This window comes from Impatiens glandulifera, chromosome 5 (assembly GCF_907164915.1).
Source record: "Impatiens glandulifera chromosome 5, dImpGla2.1, whole genome shotgun sequence".
Taxonomy (NCBI): Eukaryota; Viridiplantae; Streptophyta; class Magnoliopsida; order Ericales; family Balsaminaceae; genus Impatiens; species Impatiens glandulifera.
Window position 1 is genome coordinate 48,660,335 of NC_061866.1, and position 22,387 is coordinate 48,682,721.

General features: G+C 29.0%; 2 protein-coding genes and 1 pseudogene across 2 annotated transcripts; all 3 read right to left on the reverse strand.

Annotated features, from left to right (window-relative positions):
• Positions 1-110: 110 nt before the first annotated feature.
• LOC124937591 (trifunctional UDP-glucose 4,6-dehydratase/UDP-4-keto-6-deoxy-D-glucose 3,5-epimerase/UDP-4-keto-L-rhamnose-reductase RHM1) lies at positions 111-3,412 on the reverse strand. Its single transcript, XM_047477878.1, has 3 exons — positions 3,201-3,412; positions 1,144-2,702; positions 111-809 (listed from the first exon to the last, which is right to left on the reverse strand). The coding sequence occupies exons 2-3, from the start codon at positions 2,692-2,694 to the stop codon at positions 354-356; spliced, it is 2,007 nt and encodes a 668-aa protein (XP_047333834.1). The 5' UTR covers positions 2,695-2,702; positions 3,201-3,412; the 3' UTR covers positions 111-353.
• Positions 3,413-13,888: 10,476 nt separating this feature from the next.
• On the reverse strand, positions 13,889-16,612 carry LOC124938749 (60S ribosomal protein L18a-like protein). The gene is made up of 5 exons (XM_047479250.1): positions 16,550-16,612; positions 15,171-15,465; positions 14,909-14,984; positions 14,173-14,290; positions 13,889-14,097 (listed from the first exon to the last, which is right to left on the reverse strand). Exons 2-5 carry the CDS (start codon positions 15,418-15,420, stop codon positions 14,044-14,046), a joined length of 498 nt encoding a protein of 165 aa, XP_047335206.1. The 5' UTR covers positions 15,421-15,465; positions 16,550-16,612; the 3' UTR covers positions 13,889-14,043.
• LOC124939575 lies at positions 15,420-16,286 on the reverse strand (annotated as a pseudogene).
• Positions 16,613-22,387: the final 5,775 nt, after the last annotated feature.

Here is a 22,387-nt window from a genome sequence, read left to right on the forward strand (position 1 = left end):
TAGACTTTAAAAAAGAAAAGGTGTTTTTCAAATTAATATATATATTATTTTATTGAAAAAGGTTCTAAACAAAGCAATGTATATATTAAGATTAATATTTTCCATCCAAATAAACAAAGCTCAATGTATATAGTAAGTTCTCAAATTAATATATGTTGAGAGCCTCCTCTCACACAACAGAAGGTTCTCACTTGGAAAATAATAAATCAAACCTTTTTCTTAACCAAAACAATACATATCATCTACTTAATAAAGGCAACAAAGTTTTAACAATAATAATAATAAAAATAATATAAGTGGAGGACCTCTTCTTAGCAAATTCATATCTAAGAACTACACTGCTATAACTATTCTCAAGCTGCAACGTTGTTCTTATTGTTTGGCTCAAACACATATTTGATCAGCGATTCCTTTATCGGAAGCATATCGGGGAATTCTTTACTCAACTTGGAAGCATCCATCTCATTATTGCTTCTAGCAGCGACGATCACCTTGGCCTGTTCTTCCAATGTGAAGTTATCCCACTTGAATTCCGGATTTATATATTTCTTGTACATCTCCAGAATCTCATTATGACTCACAGCCCCCGGGTTGGTGAAATTCCAAATTCCTGTAAGGTTTCTCTTTGCCATCTCGATTGAAATTGGAAGAAGCTCGTCCAAGATGGTCATGCTGTTAGGAATGTTAACCACCTTGTTGTAACGCGAAATCTTGGTAATGAAATTTCGTGGGTTGTTAAGATCTGAAGATATTGGCATTCTTACTCGAAGAGTGCACACATTGTCAAACTCATTCAGCAGCTCCTCAACCTTGTTCATGATGAAAGTAAAACAATCATGAACCAAAAATAAAGACATAATGATCCATTTGAAATAGTTAAACCTTATTTGACAAAGGGTTAATACATTATCCCATCATCAACTAAAATATCAAATACAAATAATCCTAGGTCTTGTTCGTTCTTGGGTTATTTGAAAAAACACGAGCCTTTCAAAACAATCTTGTCCAGTGTAAGTTATTGAAAACTAGGTTATTTGAATAAAAAGACATTAAGGGTATAAATCTATATATTTGAAAAGGGGTATTTTGGTTGAATAAAATATACAAAAACACACAAATAGATGGAATTGGTGATCAACTTACCATTGCCTTGGTCTTAGAATAGAAAGAACCAAAAAAATTAGGTTTGTCCTCCTCCTTGAAGCCAATGCCAGAACCTTCAGGATGATTCGCATCATACTCAAATATGCATCCAGTAGCAAAATTCATCATTAAAAGCCCATGCTCTCTACAGATATCAGCCAAATTCAAAGTACCCGCTACATTTGTGCGTATAGTCTCTGTCTTATGAGACTCGCACCAATCAACATTCGGTCTACCAGTCACACCAGCAGCATTAAACACATGTGTGGGTTTCACATTCTGAATATCTTCCAACAGTGAAGACCTATTCTCCAACCGCCCTTTACCATACTCATATAAAATCCCTTGCTTCTCACATAACTTACCAAGTAAACCACCTAACCAACCGTTCCTACCATAAATCAGAAACTTGATCGATGGTTTATTAGAGGAATCGCTTGTTTTCACAACTGGAACCACCAATTGAGTTTCTTGGCTAGTAATGCCAGACAATTGAGATGAAGTGTCATTACAGATCCCACCAGGCATCATAAGCATTCTTGGATGAGGAAGCAATGCTCCAGAAACATCACCCCACCAGTCAGGGGTTTTGATATACCAATCCATCGTTTTCTTTAGACCCTCTTCCCATACAGTTCTTTCTGACCACCCCAAGTTCTTTAACTTCTCATCGTCAAGGAAATAACGCTGGTCATTGAAAGGCCTATTCTCCACAAACTTAATGCTCGAATCAGGATTCATCGAAAATAGTTTGCATATATCTGTAGCAACATCAATTACCCTTCTTTCCCTCTTTGTACCAATATTGTAAACATGACCAACTTCTCCCTTATGCAAAATGACCTCGAAAGCTTCAGCAACATCTTCACAATAAAGATAACTACGTACATTAGAACCATCGCCATGGATTGGAAGAGGTTTACCCTGCATAGCTAGCAAGATGAACTTAGGGATTAGCTTTTCAGGAAACTGATTAGGGCCATAGACATTGTTTCCTCTTGTAGTAATCACTGGCAAACCGTATGATCTACCATAAGCCATAACAAGCATTTCCGCCCCTGCTTTCGTGGCGGAATATGGGTTCGTAGGAAGGAGCTGCGAGGCCTCGTGGTTACCCACAAGTGCATCTTCGTCGGTTTCTCCATATACCTCGTCAGTGCTGACATGGATGAACCTTCTGATTTGACCCGTGACTTTGCACGCCTCCAGAAGGACATGAGTCCCATAAATGTTGTTCTTGGTAAACTCAAAACTATTACCGAAAGAGTTATCAACATGTGTTTGGGCTGCAAAGTGCATGATTGTATCAATTGATTCAGTGATTAACAAGAAATTGACAAGGTCAGCACTGCCAATGTCACCCTTGACAAACTTGAAATTTGGAGATGATCTAGAAGGTTGCAGGTTTTTAAGACTGGAACAGTAATCAAGCTTGTCAAGCACAACAATCTTGTAGTCAGGGTAACTACGAATAAGGCGATTGGCGACATGAGATGCGATGAATCCAGCAGCCCCGGTGATGAGGATATTCTTAGGAGTATATGTAGCCATGTTAGGCTCTGTAGATCAGATAATGAAAAAATTCAAAATTTCAGAACAATAATCAAAGACTCATGAAAATAACAAAGATTTATCTCAAAACAGCAGCTGATCTTGACATACACCTTATAATTGCCTTATGCACGAAATAATTGTGATACCAAAAACCCTTTCTTTCCCTTATTTTATTAGGTAGCGCATGCATTGTATACTCCCCCCTCTTCTTCTTTTTTAATATCAAGTTGTATGAAGAAAATAAATATATTACAAATACATCAATCATTGTCATACATTTCACTCAGATCTCAACCACAAAGCATTCAGATACAAAATTCAGCATCTTTTTTATTTAAAACTATAAACCCAGATCTAAAATAAGAATCTAGGCAATGGGTTGACATGGAAATGCTCAAATTCATAGCAGATCTACATAAAACACAGTACTAGATGCAGAAAAATTTAAAATTCAATGTAAAACTAACTTTAACTAAGGAGATCAAAGAGACAGATTAACTTACAAATCGGTAATGAGACCAGGATCGAGTCAAAACGGGTCAGGATTGAAGAAGAAGAAGAAGACTCAAGGGAGAAAAGGATAATCTAGAGAGAAGCAAGAATTTCTGCGAGAATTAAGTGGAAGAAATGGGAGATTTATATATACATATAGATATACACAAATCTGTATATATAGAAATGTAATAACTACGAAAGGCCCCTCCTTTCATTCATCAAGAGGCCTGAGAGGCAATCAGGCAGTTAAGGAGAACCATCCAACTCTTGGTTCATCACCGGTTCAGGGGTACTGAAGTAAATAATTGAACCGGAGATTTTCACTGAACCGGCCACGTGATAGAGTCCGAATTAAGAAAGAAATCATCATTTTTAAGCAATTTATTTGTATTTTCTAAACTGGGTATTGTTATTTATTAAGTGGAAAATATTTGATTATAATAATAAATGTAGTTTTAAATTCAAGAATGAGACTAATTGTTAGAAAGTCTTTTTCTAAATTAAGAAAGAATTAGAATCTTTCTTATTATAAAATAATAAGGATCAAAGAATTAAAGAATTAAAAAGTAAGCTAGACATTCATACTCATATAATTTAAAAGGTAAATCATCTTATATAATATAAGAATATTTTAAGATTTTTTATATGAGTAACTGCAATATCATATATTAACAAAATTTAATCGATCAAGATCAATGAATTTGAGAGATATCATTTATTAACAAAATTTTGTACATATATATGTTAAAAGAATAAAGACAAGGAGAAGTCAAATCAACAAAGAAGATCTGGAACTAATTAGATAAGAAAATTAAGTGAATGTCCTAATTCAATGAATTAAGCTTTAATACATTATTTTGGGTTTTGACATACAATAATAATAATAATAATAATAATAGAGTGTTTATCTAAAATTCATGTTATATAATCTTATACCTTTCTATCATATTCATTATCTCACATATACATAAACTTTTCTCTCTTTATTTTATAATTGTATAAGATCCTTAAACTAAAAAAAACATTGACATTGCTATTATATATATATATTTTTAGTGACTCTATAGTAATTGTCCGAAAATTTATAACACAATTTTCTTGATATTAACATAGGACCTAGAAAGCCATACAATCGATTTTACTAACTCAATGATAAACTTGATAGTTATATTAAAAAATATTACACTAGATAAACCTTTTATTCTTATATCAAGTTTTGTATTGAAATATAAGTTATATAATTATATTGAAGTCAAGTTATTAAATAATTTTTCTGTTTTTGTAACTTATTAAATATATTTTAGTTATATTAAAATTATATCTCTTATTTATATGAAAATGTAAAATAGAAGTGTCATATGTATATTTTATCTTTTTAATTTCAGTTATTCGGAATTATTCTATATGCAATGTAAACATATGAATATTTAATATTTGATACGAAAGTATCGTAGTTGATTTCTTCTGTAAAGTTTTCTTGAATTTATTCTTTATAATAACTTTAATTTATTGATTTCTTACTTTAATCCATCTTCTTTTTATAATTTTCTCATTTTACTTTTTATTTTTAATTCTAATTCTCTCATTTGATAATGAATAAAGAGATAACAATATTTTTCAAAAAAAAAATGATAACAATATAATAAATAAGATAAATTATCCATAATATAAAAAAAGGAAAATAGAAACAAATGAAACATCCACAAACATTCATTCACCATTATAAGTGTAATAATAATAAAACTCATCCCTCCAAACTAAGATTTTCAAAAGTCTCAAATAACATGAAATTTGTCCAATCTCTTTCTATTAAAATACTATAATGTATAAATATATTTTATGATAATTGAAATAAATGTTATTCAAAATTGACTAATCTTTAAAATTAATGGCATTATTTTAAATAAATGACTTTGATCCTAAATATTATAAAATTAATTATAAATCCAATGAAATATATATTATGCATTTCCTAATTAATATATGTCAGGCTTATTGTTAATTTGCTTAAAATTGAATTATTTAATTAGTTGATTCTATACTCTTAATGTTTGTGTATAGATTACGTTTATCCTTCTTTTTTCAGTTAGGACAATTGTTTTTTTTAGTATGCTTGAGATCCAATTTCAGGGATTTAAAAAACAAATTAATTATTAGTTGTGTGATAATGACTTATTATTTTTGCTGTCGTCTCAGTTCCCTAGAATAAGGAAAATTAAAATATTATTTCATACTCCACTTATTTCTATCTATTTTGATTCCGCTTATTAATTATAAACATAAATAAATAAGAGAATTGTTTAATTATTACATTAATATAATTAGTCAACAGTTAAAGTGTAGCTTTTTAATATTAATTTATTAAAAAATAAAATCACAATTTTCTCTCTCACTCTCTACTTCATATTTTTGTTATTCTCTAGTTCTTTTATTATTTATTTTCTTCTACTTTTTCAATGTTATTTTTTACTTTTCATTTTAAATTATAAAGTTATTTAAAATTAATATCAAATAACTCAAAACTAACCAGAATATATATATATAGATAACTAAAAATATAACTTTAATAGATAACTAAAAATATAACTTTTTTTTTTTATATATATATATATAAAAGTTATATTTTTAGTTATCTATATATATATAAAAGTTATATTTTTAGTTATCTATATTTATTAAAAATAACTATTTTTATTTATTTATTATAACTTACATAATTATTATATTTTTATTTGTTATAATTTATATGATTGTTATAATAAATGTCCTAAAAAAAAGAATTAACTAAAATAATATTGATAAAACTGATTCATAAGAAAATAATTATAAAATATTTGATTCTTATATAAAACGCATTAAATTGAGGAGATGATAATGATAAGTATGGTTGGCAATTCTAGTTTGTTAGTATGAGTTTTGGTCTTTTAGAAATAATTTGAACTATTTTTGTGGGTGCTCCCTTTTCTAATTTACAATTTTTTTTTAAAGAATGTACACGTTAAAATTTTAAATATATATAACTTATAAATAAGATATTATTTTTATTTAAAAATATTAAAAAATGATTAATACTTAAAAAAAAGTATAAAAAAAGTTGAATAACTATAAATGTACACAAATATATATAAGCTGAAATGGAATCAAACTAACCTCATTATGGATAACAAGAAATAATTTTAAGATAATGTTAACTTTTTAAGTTAAATAACATAACATATTCTAAAAAATAGACCGTTTAAATTTAAATATATATATATACTTATAAATAAGATATATTTTTTTATAAGAGAAAATATTAAAAATATGTAATGGTTAATATTTACCGAAACAATATTATATATATAACATTATATATAATATTAATTATTAAATATTAAAAATAACAAGTTAAATAATATACCAAACGCTAACCATTCAAATAAATTGTTCAGGAAAATAAATAAGCTGGAAGTGGAATCAAACTAATTAAATTATATCTAATAAACTAAATTTTAGACTAAGTAATAATAATAAATAATTGATTAAATCATATTCTCAAATACTAATTACTTTTATAGCTAGTATATACAAATTTAATATATTTATATTTGTTAATAATAAAAATAGAAAATGAATCTCATTTAAATCGTATGTGTATTTGTATAAGTGACTTATTTAAATATTTTAATTGTGTAAGTTTAAATGGCACGTGTAATATTAAAAATTTTACTTTTCATCTTTTCTATATGCTCTCATATTTATATTTCTTTTTATAATTTTTTTTTATATTTTACTTTAATTAGAGTGTTTGACTGAGTTAATTTTTTTTTTATATTTACAAATTGTTTAAATTTTAAATATTATTTCATTTAATATTATAAAATATTTTTAAAAATTATTAACAACTTATTTTTTTGTTTAAATAAAATCTCACCACAGTTTAAATAGAATTAAGAAAATTAATATATGTATATTATATATTTTTCTTTTTAAAAGTAACTTTTATAAAAAAGAGCATACAATTTTATTAAAAATTTGCATCCTGTACAAGTCCATTTTTTTTTATTTGCATCCTGTACAAGTCCATTTTTTTTTTTTTTTTTTTTTTTGTGATTGAGGCTAACACGTATAACAGAAATTCTTTGAAACGCTAGTATCTATAATTTTTTTATTCGAAAACTCTTTTATATTTTTATTTCCAAATTGTTCACCACATAATGAAAAAAAATGATTTGAATGGTTTTCAATCGTCTACGATATTGTTGCTAGAGCTCAATTCAATTCATTTAACCCAGGAATTAGCGACTTTTGGTGGTGTATCCCATTGAAATTGAAGGAGGTTCTGTAGAAGAGTTCACATGCTTTTGGTAAGGTCACAATGAAGAAGATTGTGATCAATAAATTCTTCACTCTTCAAACAAATGTTACATCTGCTAGCGAGATGAAATCCTTTCTTTTTCAGTTTGTTAGATGTCAAGACTCCTCTATTTATAGCTTCCCAACCAAAAACGAGATTTTTGATGGAATTTTTATATTTCAACACCTCTTTCCAAAAAAACCGGGATGAAGTTCTTTAGAGAAACGCATGATAAATGTAGCTAGTTTTAAAATCGGGAGAGTCATCAGTTTTTAGGTCAATTGAAACGTTGGTAAGAGAATCTATGAGGAGATCTCGTCTCCCCTCCTCTTCAATGGAAAGTTGTCTATTTAAAGGAATTCTCCAAACAATTTTATTAGATATGAGACAAAAATAGTCTACCACTTTAGACTCCTTTTTACAAGAGATCTCAAAAAGATCTCAATAAGAGTCTGACAATATTCCACTAGGATGCCACATATCATTCCGGAAATTGATTTTCTTACTATTACCAACCGTAAAAATGAGAAGGGGGTGAAGCTTCTCCCATGTTTTAGATAGATACGACCCCATACACTTTTACCCATAAATTTTCTCCTAGAAAGAGGCATCCATTAGTTATCTCGAAGTTCGTACTTGGCGATGGTTGTTTTCTTCCAAAGACTTGTGTTTTTGTTGAGAAATCACCATTTATAGAGGAGCGAAGTGTTGAAAAAGGAGAAGTCCTTGATTCCGAGTTCGTCGTCAACAACGTCAAGTTTCGTTGTGTCCCATCTCACCAAGTGAGTGATTTTAGATGAGTTGGAGCGCCCCAAAGGAAATTCTTAATGAGTGTGTCAATTCTACTGACCACTGATGAAGGGATACGGAAGAGTGACATAATGAATGTTGAGATTGTGGCAAGATTGTTCTTAATGAGGACCAACCTGTCACCTTTAAAGAGAAGTTTACTCTTCCAAAGAGCTAACTTATTTCCCATTTTTCTTGATGATAGGAATCCAAATATCCTTGCAATTGAATTTGGCGTTGAGAGGGAAACCGATATACTTTGATGGGAGAGAACTAATTCTGAACCCAAAAAATTTCGGCCAATGACTAGGTGTTATTAACGTTACGAATGAAAAAAAGTTCAAACTTTTTTCTATTAATCTTCAACCCCGAGCCTGCCTAAAAAAGAATAAGAATCTTCTGAAGAGAATGAAGGTTTTATGTTGTAGGTTTAGTAAGACAAAGAGTGTCATCAACAAAAGTAAATGAGATATGTAGTTGGGTCTTCTCGTCGTTCCTATATTAATTCCCATGAAAAGACTAGCATTGATGGCCCTCTTGAATAGTTTTAATAATTCTTCCATAACCACCGTGAAAATGAGGGGTGATAAATGATCCCCTTGTCTAAGCTCCCTCGAGATCTTGAAAAACTCAGACACCGCGCCGTTGATAAAAAATGAAAAATTAGGTTCAATAACACAAGTTTTGATCTATCCCCTCCATTTCACTTCAAAACTCCTATTCTCAAGGAGAGAAAAGAGAAAATCTCAACTGACGTGATCAAAAAAAATTTGATATCAAGTTTACAAGTTTGCAATGAGAGAAACGTCGGTGATCTGTCTATCTTGTACGAACGACATCTGGTTAGGAGAAATGAGTTTTGGCAAAAGAACTTTGAGCCTATTAACTAAAGTTTTTGCCAAGATTTTATAGAAGCTCATCACAATGCTAATAGAATGCTAATATGTTTGAAGTGTTTGAGTTCTTTGGCCCTTTGAATATTCCTAACAAATACAATAAAACTAGAATTCCAACATCTCTTAAAGGAAGCCGTAGCATGAAAGTACTTAAACAAGCTCAAATAGTCTTTCTTAAATTTTCTCAAGACTCCTTAATGAAAGCAATTGCGTATCCATCCGGGCCAGGTGTTTTGTCTCCATCTAATGGCTTTTCAAATTTTTTCAATTGTAAAATCATGTTAGATAGTGGACCTTTATTGCTCACTAAATTTGTTAGAGTCGTTTCTTCCCAAAATCGGTGTCTTGCAAACTGTCGGCTTTATGAGAAGACTCCATATAAAATGAAGAATTAATATATTAATTATTAAATTTAAATTTATTTTATATTTTCTTTTCAATTATTTTGTTATTAATTAACTTTTAAATTATTTTTTTATTGCTAACTTTTCAGTTATATAAATAATTTAAATTTATATATATTATTAACTTATATATAATTTTAAAATATATTTATTAATTTATAATTATTTTTTTAATAATTAGTAAAAAATATTATATTAATATATGTGAATTATATAATTTTAAAAAGTTATTTATCATTTATATATGTATATTAGTATATATATATAAACTAATATATATATAAACTTAACTATCTAAATTTTGTATACTAATTATTGATCCAATATAAACATGTGTCAACTAATTTATTTTTTTTAAATATTAAATAAAATAATATTTGAAATATAAATTCATTTAAATTTAAATAATTTTGAATGAAATTTTTTATTTATATTAAAAAAGGAAAAATATTATAAACTTACTTTGATAAAAAAATATATATATAAAGTTAATAAAACAATAACTATAAATACTAAGAATCCATTTTTAATAGTATATATAGACATATAAATTTTTTATAGTTTCATTAGCTATTAATATAATTACATGCAATTTAGCTTTATTACTTAAAATATATATTAGCCAAAATTTAATCATAAATTATGGATATAGATAGATGATTTGTTATATATATTATCATAAAATATTTGTATACCTCTTTAATAATATAAAGTAATATACTTTTTTAATTAATAAAGTATAAAAATATAAAAGGTATAGTCTTTTATATTATTAACGTTGAGCTTAGGGTTTTGGGACCAAATTAGTATGTCTAGGTAGAAAATTAGGAAAAAATTTATATATATTATATTATAGTTGAGATAATGATATATTTTAGAATTGAATATATATATATATAATATATATTATATATTATATAATATAATATATTATATAATATATAAATATAATGATTCTTTCTTAATTATGAATTCTAAAACATTATATATATTACATTGTAAACGAGTGGTAGAGTGTGGTGAGACTAATTCCAAAAAATACAGAGTAATTATAATTCTATTGAATCGATTCTCCGAAAGTAAGACTTAGGACATTTTTGGTTCGAACCTGGGTAAAACTCTTATGTCGTTATTATATGTTTATTTTTTACTTTTAAGTTATTGTTCTAAATCCATTACAATTGCTATATATATTTACGTTTTTTTCATTCTTCGGGTGATAATTTTTCAACCATTAACCAGGTATAAAAATATTTTGATAATATAACATAATCTGATTTGGATCTCCTCCTGTTTGTACTTGAAATATAAATATAAATAGTGGCACCATGGCTAAAGCAACGACTAATTTATATCTCTTCATTCTGCTATGATCCTTACTTTTAGTAAGTACAGTTCAAGAAAATAAATGTTCATTCACTTGCCCAAAAAAAAGAAGAGAATGATCAATGTTTAGTTTTCATAATTTCCTTTCTTTTTTCTTTTTTCCTTTTCAGTTCGCACCAGCAAAGGTGAATTCATAATATTTTTTTTTTTCTTGAACTGATTATATTTTCTTACGTGAAGATATTAATAAAATTTATCCATAAATACCACCTAAAAAGTGATAGAATACCCAATTAAATTACAAATATATATAAAATAATTTTTACATATTATTTATGTATTTCGAATTATTAAAAATGTAAAAATAAGACAAAAAAATCTATAAAATTTAACCAATTTTTACATATTATTTATGTTGCAACCTTCTATTCTTTGTAAAATAAAATTCATTTATTATAGATTCCGAATCAATATTTTCAAAAAACTCTCGTTTCACATGTTTCTTTGTTGAAAATGATATTTCTGTAGTGGTAGTAAAAACTGGTAAAGTCAAAACAAGTTGAATCAATCAAATTATAATTTGATGACGTGTTTGTTTTAATTAATCCGCGACACAATTCAATGATAGAAGACATATTTTGAAAATTCTCATTACGAGAAACATCAATTTTATAATGCTGGAGTTGAGATCTCAAATAATGCATTTCTTGTTCACTGAAGTCTTCTGAATAATACTTTTCAACTAATTTACAAATATTTTCAACTTTAAATGATTTAAAATTATCTTTAGGGTCTAAAGTAGAACTAAGTATAATGAGTTATATTGTTTCATCATCAAATCTGAGATTCAACTATTCTTGTTGAAAATCTATCATTGAATTGAAGATATTGAAATGTTAGTATTGTCGAATTGTCAATGAATCTTTTGTTGGCATTAGCGTCTTATTACATTTTTGTATAAGTATTTAGATCTGAAATTTTAATGTCATGTTGTGTGCAAACCATTTACACATATTATAGGAGATTATCAAATTATTTTTCTCTTAAATTGAAAAATAGTACTTTAGTAGTTGAGACTAGATCCATAACACATAATATCAAGAGACTTGTATTGCAAAGCTTGACAAAGTAGGTTTGTAATTCTCATAATTTTGTATCATATAAAGTGTGGAAATAAATTCAAAAGATCTCAAAGTTATCAGACAATCATGCTTCTTCACGTAAAGAACTAGACGATCATTCTTCCACAATACTTTCAAGCACAAAAATAGTTGCACCAAACATATCAATTAAACTTCAAATAAATTCAAAATGAGAGCTTCATCGAATAGATCCACTACGATGTATTACTAATTTGATTTATTCATTTACCACTATTACGTTCACCAGAAATAATCATACGAGCAATTTTAATAGTTTGAACATAATGTAACTCAGAATGTCATTTGGAGGAACAACCAATAAGATTAATAATGGTAGATAGTTTTGAAAAGAATAGCCAAACAAAAATCTCTTTTGTAGAAGCTCAAAATATTTAATATTTTATTTTCCATGTTTTATTTTTTCAAAAGAAATCACCTTTTAATCCAAATTATTGAAATTGCTCGTATAATTACTTCGGGTGAACGTGATAGTGGTAAAGGAATGAATCAAATTGGTAATACATCGGAGTGGATCTACTCGATGGAGCTCTCATTTTGAATCTATTTGCAGTTTAATTGATATGTTTGGTGCAACTATTTTTGTGCTTGAAAGTATTGTGAAAGAATGATCGTCTAGTTCTTTACCTGGAGAAGCATGTGATTGTCTGATAACTTTGAGATTTTTTGAATTTATTTTCACACTTTATATGATGCACAAAATTATGGGAATTACAAACCTACTTAGTCAAGTTTTCCAACACAAATCTCTTAATATTATAAGTGTCATGGATCTAGTTTCAACTACTAAAGCATTACTTTTCAATTTAAGAGAAAAATGATTTGATCTTTTCCTAGAATACGTGCAAATAGTTTGCACTCAACCTAACATTGAAATTCCAGATCTAAATGCTTCATACAAAAATGCAACAAGACGTTCATGCCAACAAAAAAATTCATTGATAATTTGGAAACACTATTATTTCAATATCTTCAATTCAATGATAGATTTTCAACAAGAATAGTTGAATTCCAGATTTAATGATGATGCAGGAGAATTCTTTATACTTAATTATGCTTTAAGCCCTAAAAATAATTTTAAATAATTTAAAGTTGAAGATATTTGTAAATTAGTTGAAAAATATTATCTAGGAGACTTCATCTCAAGAAATGTATTATTTGAGATCACAACAACAACATTATAAATTTGATGTTTCTCGTAATAAGAATTTTCAAAATATGTCTTTCATCATTGAATTTTGTCACAAATTAGTTGAAACAGACAAGTTATCAAATTGTAATTATAACTTGTTTTGACTTTACCACTTTTACTTATCACTTCATAAAGATATTTTTAACAATGAAATAGGTAAAAACTATTCAATTGAATAAAATAGAAAAATATAATATGATAATTTATATTAAACTAAGAGTTTTTTTAAAATATTAATTCAAATTTTATAATAAATGAATTTTATTCTTTTTTTCAGGTTAGGCCAATTGTTTCTATTAACTACGCTGGAAATCCAATTTCAGGGATTTTATTTTTGGAAATTTATTATTTTGATCTAATTCTACTACAGCTGAAAGTCAAATATATTGTATGAATAAACAGAAAAAAGAAACTTATAAATTTGGATTGATAATATAAACTTTTATCCTAAACCTTAAACATACATTTCTACAAAGCTAACACGACCTTTCAACTTAAGGTGTTCTTAATGTAACGAGCCAAAGACTATTGTCTCTTTGAGACACGTACACTAATGGGTTTAATGAGTTTTCTATAAGTTGAGCCATTTGCAATTCATGAGAAAAGATATATCCAAGATCGGCCATTGATTAATAATTTATATAAAGTGAAATCATTCACAAACCGACACTGGTTGCATATGAGGTTTTATACATACAATATATATATGTCTTCAACATTGATACAAATACAGAGAATCATAAGATACTTACCACTTATTGGCTGTTGCACCAAAAACGATAGCAACCGTAGCAATACCAGCCTGTAGATATAATAATCTTTCAGTTGTTGTTACTCAAGTTTGTACACAAACAAAATGAGAATAGGATTTACTTACGGCAATTGTGCAAGCAACATAACCAGGCTTTTCGCGAATGTCTACTGTTTTGATACAGAGTATAACAAATGCTCCAATATACCATGGGATTGCAGCTAGGAAGAAACCTATTATGAACCTTCAAGAAAGAGACATCCATAATCATGTTAGAAATAGTCAATTTTTACAATGATGTATGCACAAGTTCAATAAATTATCTAATCTTCTTTTTTCAGTCTTCAGTAATGTCGGTTCAATCTAGATAGCATTTATCGGGGCACATTTGATCTTATTTTCTTTAGTCGTGTGTGTATTACTATTTACCATTGTTAGAATACTACATGGCCTTAGATTAGTTTCATTACGGGTATGATGATATTTGTACTATACTTTCTAGTTTCTCTCTAATTACATGTTGGCATTGTGCCATCAGTTATCTTTTCTATCGCCAATCTTGCATATCTTCTTTCTGTCTAGTTACGATTACACGTTACATTCTTAACGAGACACAACAAAGGAGGTCTCCAAATCTTCAGAATTGTCTTCCTTTCAATGATAATTCGCCTATAACTAGGTCCAATAGCTTCTTCTACAATAAATGCGCTTATTCTTATGCATAACAGTAGATCTATGAACATGAAGATGAGTGTGCATATGCAGAAAACAAGCCTTAAGCAGAAACTTGTATCAATTTAAAACTAAGGAACAGAATGGAAGATGCCAAACAGAAGAAGAAAATATCAAAATGTTGACTTACAAGAACCATCCCATACCACATCCGCAACATGAAAGCCGTCCCTCTCTTACATGACTTCCATCTGTAACAGCATAACCTAGAACAAGGAAATGAAGTGAAGATCCAATGAGAAGGAGACAAATTAGATATTAACCAATTGTTGAGAGATCTATAACATCCAACAGCAGTTACTAATCGCCAGATTATGCAGGACTTCCATCTATAACAACATTGATTGATCTAACAATTCTTTTCAGTCCTTCGATCAGAAAGAGATGGTTACCTGGAACGGTTTGATAGCCTTGATCATATTCGGAGCCTGGTGGAAGTGATGATGCAGTGATTCCAGGAGGCGGAACTGGCTGAGGAAATCCGATTACAGGCTGCGGATGCGGAGGATAGTTGGCCACTCCCTGGAACGTTCCGTACTGAAGTTGTTGTTGATCATGCTCCGGCCGATGATGATGAAGATGATGGTGGTGGTGGTGATGGTCGTCTCCGGCAAGGCCTCTTTCCTTCGAATCTTCGCTCATTATCCTTCAAATTCAAAGAAACTACTTCTTGTTGAGGAAGGATCTCTTTCCCAGGGAAATTTGATGAAATGGTCCCCATAACAGGGAAAATTCCAAAAAGGGCCCCCGCCTACTAATATTGGCAAAAAGGGCCCTTTTGCCCTGCGAAATGTCAGAAATACCCTTCGGCGTCAGTTTTTACGCTCATAGACGCGAATTACCAATCACGCGATTTAATCTAAATCGCGTGAGTTCATCACCGCGATTTAGATGAAACGCGTGATTGGTAATTCGCGTTTTGAAATGTACGTGAATTACCATCCGGTTTCACAGTCTTCTTAGCCTTCGCCGGTGCCGGTTTCTTCTTGGCAGGAGCAGCGGCGGCAGACTTCGCCACCTTCGACTGAGCAGGAAGCTTGAAAGAAGCTTTCACTTTCACCAATTTGGAAGTCGAAACAAGTTTCTTCACTGAACCAACAACAATTTCTTGAAATTAGGAGGAAGTTGTTTCTGCTTCTCCTCAATGAACTTCGTGATCGCGTACTGTCTCGATCCATTCTTCTCCTTAAGCGATACAATCGCTTCGGTAATCATCTGAATCATACAGATCAAACACCATTGATCAGATCTAAGAAGGATTCAAATTCAAAACCTAAACAAATCACAAAACGAAACTAAACCCTAGATTATTATATCATTATATATATATATATGCTAACCTCAAGATAAGGAGGATGAGTAGGAGGGTTTCTGGCCTTCCTAGGTTTAGGCTCCTTAACCGTCTTGACCTTTCCTGCATTCTCCGCCGGTTGAACAACCGCCGCCGGCTCAGCTTCCACGACGGCCGGAGGTGCCTCAACTACCGCTACAGCTTCTTCGGTGGCCATATCAGCTTCTTCTTAGGTTTAATTCACGTACATTTAAAAACGCGAATTACCAATCACGCGTTTCATCTAAATCGCGGTGATGAACTCACGCGATTTAGATTAAATCGCGTGATTGGTAATTCGCGTCTATGAGCGTAAAAACTGGCGCCGAAAGGGTATTTCTGACATTTCGCAGGGCAAAAGGGCCCTTTTTGCCAACATTAGTAGGCGGGGGCCCTTTTCGGAATTTCCCCTGTTATGGGGGCCATTTCATCAAATTTCCCCTTTCCCAAAGGGATCTATTAAGTCAAATTTCTTCTTCTACTTGAAGTTTGTTGAGAGTTTGACTAACAGTAAGCTTAATTTCCGATGGTGATAGTTAATCGAAACCGTCCACGTGTACAGCCACAGTGATACAGAAGATAAGTGGGCTCACTTTACTAGGAAGGCCCATTATTTCATCATCAATTTTGGTGGGCCGTATGAAATCGTAGATAATTTATTTATTTGAATTAAATAAAAATTCAAATTAAACATAACTGAAATATCTTCTGAACATAATAATTCAATTGTAATTTAATTAGTAATTATTATTGATTTAAAATTTAGTTTTATATTCAAATTTTATATATAAAATGAGGAAGGATTGGGGAAAGAATTTGGAAGAAAGAATGACATGTCACCATATCATTAGCTGAAAAAATGATAAAATATAAAGAGAGAAAAAATAAAAAAAATTGTTATTTTTTAACAAATCAAACATAATTACATCTACGTTGGAGAGAAATATTATATTATTTATTATGTTGATGACTTAACCACTTCAATAAAGTAGTACTTTCTGATCCTTCCCCCCAAATTTGCATGCATGTATCAAAAGATCTCTGAAAAATCATGTTAGTTCCATCCTCCAATCCGTTTATTTATTTAAAGAAAAATAAACAAAGCACATGCATAATGTGAAGAGATACATGCATTGCATAGATATTTATGGAAGTGTATAACTAAATTAATTATAAGTATTTATTATCATTTCAATATTTTGCTTGGTTTTGTAATCAAGTATTCAACCATACACATGAACATATTTTAATACTGTTTTTTTTTTCTTTTAAATAGTGCATAATAGTATTAAAAAATAGATAAATAAAAAATTCACTATAGAAATTGGGCAAACCTCAAACACAAGAGTAACCTTGAAATTTACACAGGCTAAATTTTTCATAAAATTCAATAAATGAACCACTCAGACTACATAGAGTTAAAATATTAAATATTAATATTTTTTAATTAAGCTTGAATAAATTATAAATTATATAGCCACCCGGGTTATAATCCTAACCCAAGTAATAATAAACGTTAATCCGCCTTTCATACAACTAAAATAAAAGAAAATTATATTAACGTACTTAGAGGTCTCCCAACAGAACCAACTAGCCCCGACAAAATCCACATAACCCCTTTACATATTTCAGCGAGAGTTGTTATAATAACATTGATTATTTTTAAGTTATATAATTTCTCTCGAACCTAAATGACCCGAATGTATCATCAATCTTTCCATTTCTCAAACCTAGAGTCTTTGGTCCAAGAGTTCATCATCCTATTGAGATTCGGATAGATGATTGAAAAGTTATAATAGAATTCATAAATGCTACTATAATTAATTAATATTAAATGAAATGAATTTGGTGGAAAAGATACACATTGACCGGTCATGAGCTAATCAAGCATCTTGCTGGCTAGCTTAATTATTGATGTTAAATTTAATAAATAAATAAAAAAAAAAGGTGCGGTGGAGGTGGTTCACTAATAAAGAGAGATTCATTCAACTAATTATTAATTATTAATTATTAATTATGGACGATGATTAATTAGTTAATTAATTAATTAAGGATGATGACTCATGGTTGTACAAATTAAGTGCGAAAACAGCGTGTCGGATGGATTTCAGATCCATTAAACATATCATCATGATCATATTCTATCTTTCTTATCAATTATTTTCATTTAATCTATCCTTCTGTCAACATATTACATTAAATAATAATTAATTATTTCCTTTCAAATAGACAAAGGGAACAATATATATTATATATATTATGTATGCATGTGCAACATAAATTGACATAATATTTTATTCAACATTTACACACTTACATATTTAAAAATATATATATTATATAAATAAATTAACTAATTTAAATAGGTTAGTTAATTTTGAGAAAGAGTTTATTGAATTTTAGAGAAAAATTATAAAAGTTATCTCTAAGAATGTACAAACTTTTATATAAACAAAATATTTTTTTGTGGATATAATTTGAACAAAAGAAAGAAGACTACTTGTTATATATTAAGGAAAAAATCAATCAAAATTTTGAAGATCTCTATTCTTAGCAATTGACAAATGTTTATTATTTTTTAAGTAGATATATTTTTTTTAACTTTCAAACTTAAAATTCACTGGTTTGTGCAATGATTTGGGATTTCCTTTTGTTTAATTAATTTTGAACTCTCTAAAAATCATTAATCTCAATTGTTGTAGCTGGTTATGAAACAAATTATTGAAGGGCAAGTGGAAGTTCCAATAATGACATGGCTTAATGACTATCGTCTATATGATCTTTAATTATTCTTGATTCTATTGATGTTTGTACTTTAATTAACAAGGATAAAACTATTAGATTATCTTAAATATGTGAATTATCGGCTTAAAAGTAACCACCTAACTTTTAATGACAAATCAAATTATCATGATCCACGGTAAATAATAAGATAAGAGTCAAGAGCTTCATGCATTTATGATTGAGTATTGACGATAATCCCAAGGGTATAATATTTAAGAAACGCAATTTACAATAATTACGATATATTAAGATAGAACAGACAGATCTAAATTAACCCTAGTTTTATAGTTTTTAAGATTCTTGCCACAAAGAACCATAAGATTGCTCCTCCATGCCAACCGAGTAAATGACCGAATAGTCCCTAACACCTCCATATTGATCAATTAACTCATCATCCCCACAACCAACAAAGTGGTCCATATACCAATTGCCATTATCCATATCCATGTCCATTCCCATCCATTGAAAATCATCAAAACTTCCCGATGATGACGTGGAACAATCTTGATTGCCCATCCATCCATATAACTCCAGCTGATCATCATCATGAAATAAGTTTGTTTGAGAGTCCTTTCCTTGTGCAGAATCGCAATCAATCTCGGCTTCCAGCGACTTCATAACAGTGAGTAGTTGATCCTGATCGCATTCCTCCCCTTGCGTTTCTTCGAGGAATGACATGAGAAGCGCACTGTCGACATCGAATAATAATTCATCATCATCCACCATGTCGGATGCCCAATTTGGAGAGAATGAAACTGCCATTTTGTTAAGTGAGAATTGTTGTGAGAACAATAATTATTAAGTGATTGATGAATATGTGACTATGAATACAACCGAGGTTTCTCACTATATATATAGGCAAAGAAAGGGGCATGCACTCACATTATCACATACATATATAATTATATAATATATATCGAGGACAATCTTTCCATCACCAGTCACGTACACCCCTAGCTATGGCCCATACCATAAGGTCCATAACCACTAACAAAATAATAAATAAATAATAAGAGAATCCTAACAAGTGTATAGTATAATTAATAATTGAAATATATAGCATATATATATTGTCATACTTTGCCCAATTACAAACAGTCCCCCAACTAAGCAAGACCCCACTACAAAAAACTAAGTTGGTCCCCTTCCCTTCACCCACCTTCTTAATGTTATGCTCCCCAAACTTTTCTTTCAAAACATAATTTAATCAAAATTGTATAAAAAATATCTCAAAAATATCAGTTCCATTTTTAAAATCCTCCATTACAGTTTAAAAAAATTAAAAAAAAAAATTAAAATTAATGTTATTTAAATGTCACGATTATAATTCTCATTAAAAACGTACTAAGTTAAAATGAGAAACATAACTAAAGACATCGTGCTAAATTTAGAATAAAATAAATTAAAAAGTGTGTATAAAGATTGACATATTAATTTGAGAATGTTTTTTTTTTCAAACTCCCCATTGAGCAATTAAACCCACATCCCAGACTATTCTTATATGTAATTGACTTGCACCAAACTTAACCAAAAAAGAGCCGCATAAAGTTGTTTTCCAAGAAATAAAAAACAATATATTTATAATGTTTACAATAATTATCCAAGTGTTTTTTTTCCTTGTAACCAATATAACACGGCCAAGATGTCACACTTGGCAATTGAGGCGTTTAATTATTTAACTAATCCCAAAAGAGAAATCGCCCCAGTACTGTGGCCGGTGACCATGGATTTTTATTATTTTTTAATTTAAAAAATATTTAACATTAAAATTAACAACAACAATTCATCATATATAGTTTGTTAAAATTCCAGGGATACAGAGAGTGTTCTATTAACAGTGAATTATAATTTAAATAAATGGAGGTAGATCATAGGTAGACCTAATTAACAGTGAATTATAATTAAGGTGATAAATGGGATATTGATTAATAATTAATTAAAGTTCCACTTAAAATATATACGAAATTTGAGTGGCTTGTCCATTTCTATATATGATCTAGCTAGCTAGCTAGCTAGGTATGCTTGGTACTGCCTGCATGCCCACTTGAGAAATTCTGGCACTAGTAATTAGATTGGTGATAAATGACATGGACATCATGAGTTAGATATATATAGGCCAATTAATTATATATATAAAACATGTTTGGTGCGGGTAGTAGGGTTTGAAGATCTGATTCGTAAGATTCTCATGATTTTTCTTTAAATAATAATTATTTTATCTGTCAGTTAGGTATATGTATGTATGTATGTATCTGTAGCCACCCACCCAGGACCATGTGATCATGCTTCCTTGCCGACCCCGGTCCCCCGAAAACAACACCCAAACACTGGAACCCATGCATTCTCATCCAACCACCATTATCATGGTGATGGGGTCTACTTATTTATCTATATATGCATTATTCATTCATTCATTATATATATATAGTCATGAGTCTAATGTCTAATGACCTTTATTGATTAATAGCAATCTACCTATGTATATTTATTTATCATCTACTATAGGACACGCAATCTCTTTTACTATACATAATTTTATTTATTTCTTGCTATTTTTATAATTTTATTTATTTCTTGCTATTTGTTAGTACAGATTATGAAAAATGACGTAAAACAATAAAAATATATATAAATTTAATGTGATTCATGAAGATACAATTTAGTCACCTAATTTAGGCTACAGGAATGGGAAGGGAATGATGTGGCGTAATTTGATTAGCTAAAAAAATAACAAAATTTCTCTCTCTTCACCTTTTATCTTATTTTCAACTAGTGATTAGTGACACGTCATTATCTCCTTCAAATTCTCTTTCTCTTCACTCCTCAATGTTATAACAGAAATTATGTCGTAATAATCTTAAATTATATTAAGATAAGTATTTATTTTTATTTTATACATTATTGTGTTTCAGTTACTACCACTTTTATTTATTTTGAAGTATTTCAAATATAATAATATTTCTATTACTAAAGTTTTGTTTATTTATTTATATATATATATATATATATTTATATATATTTAGTTATGGGTAATTAATTCTCAACAATATAATATATAACATCTTCTTTCTTGAATTTCTCTCTTGATATTATTTGCAATTTGTTCATCCTATTCTAGATTTAATCCTAAATTGATAATATCAGTTAAATTTTTAAACAAACTCCAACATATACGTGATTCTAGCCCATAAAAATCTTAACTAATATATAATTGGACCAGCCCATTCAAAATGCTCAAATATCCCAGACTACTCAACACTATTCATTAGTATGTTGAAAATAAAAGCCAATTAAAATTAGTTATATGAGATGAAAATGAAAAAAAAAAAAATAATATCACTCCATAAATTATTTTTTCTATAATGTTATAGTTACGTTTCTTTACTCACAAAATCATACCTTTTTTTTTTCACCTTGATTGAATTCTACTTTAAAATAATTATTTTAAATAAATAAAATTAAAATAATTAAAATTAAGGTCAAAACATAATTAAT

Bases quoted from the DNA above. Each gene is read 5' to 3' on its own strand.
- LOC124937591 (XM_047477878.1), bottom strand. From the start codon at position 2,694: ATGGCTACATATACTCCTAAGAATATCCTCATCACCGGGGCTGCTGGA. The intron at 810-1,143 runs GTAAGTTGATCA...ATCATGAACAAG, and splicing joins ATTCTAAGACCAAGGCAATG to GTTGAGGAGCTGCTGAATGA.
- LOC124938749 (XM_047479250.1), bottom strand. From the start codon at position 15,420: ATGAGCGAAGATTCGAAGGAAAGAGGCCTTGCCGGAGACGACCATCAC. The intron at 14,291-14,908 runs GTAAGTCAACAT...TCTTTCTTGAAG, and splicing joins TGTGGTATGGGATGGTTCTT to GTTCATAATAGGTTTCTTCC. The intron at 14,098-14,172 runs GTAAGTAAATCC...TTATATCTACAG, and splicing joins ATGTTGCTTGCACAATTGCC to GCTGGTATTGCTACGGTTGC.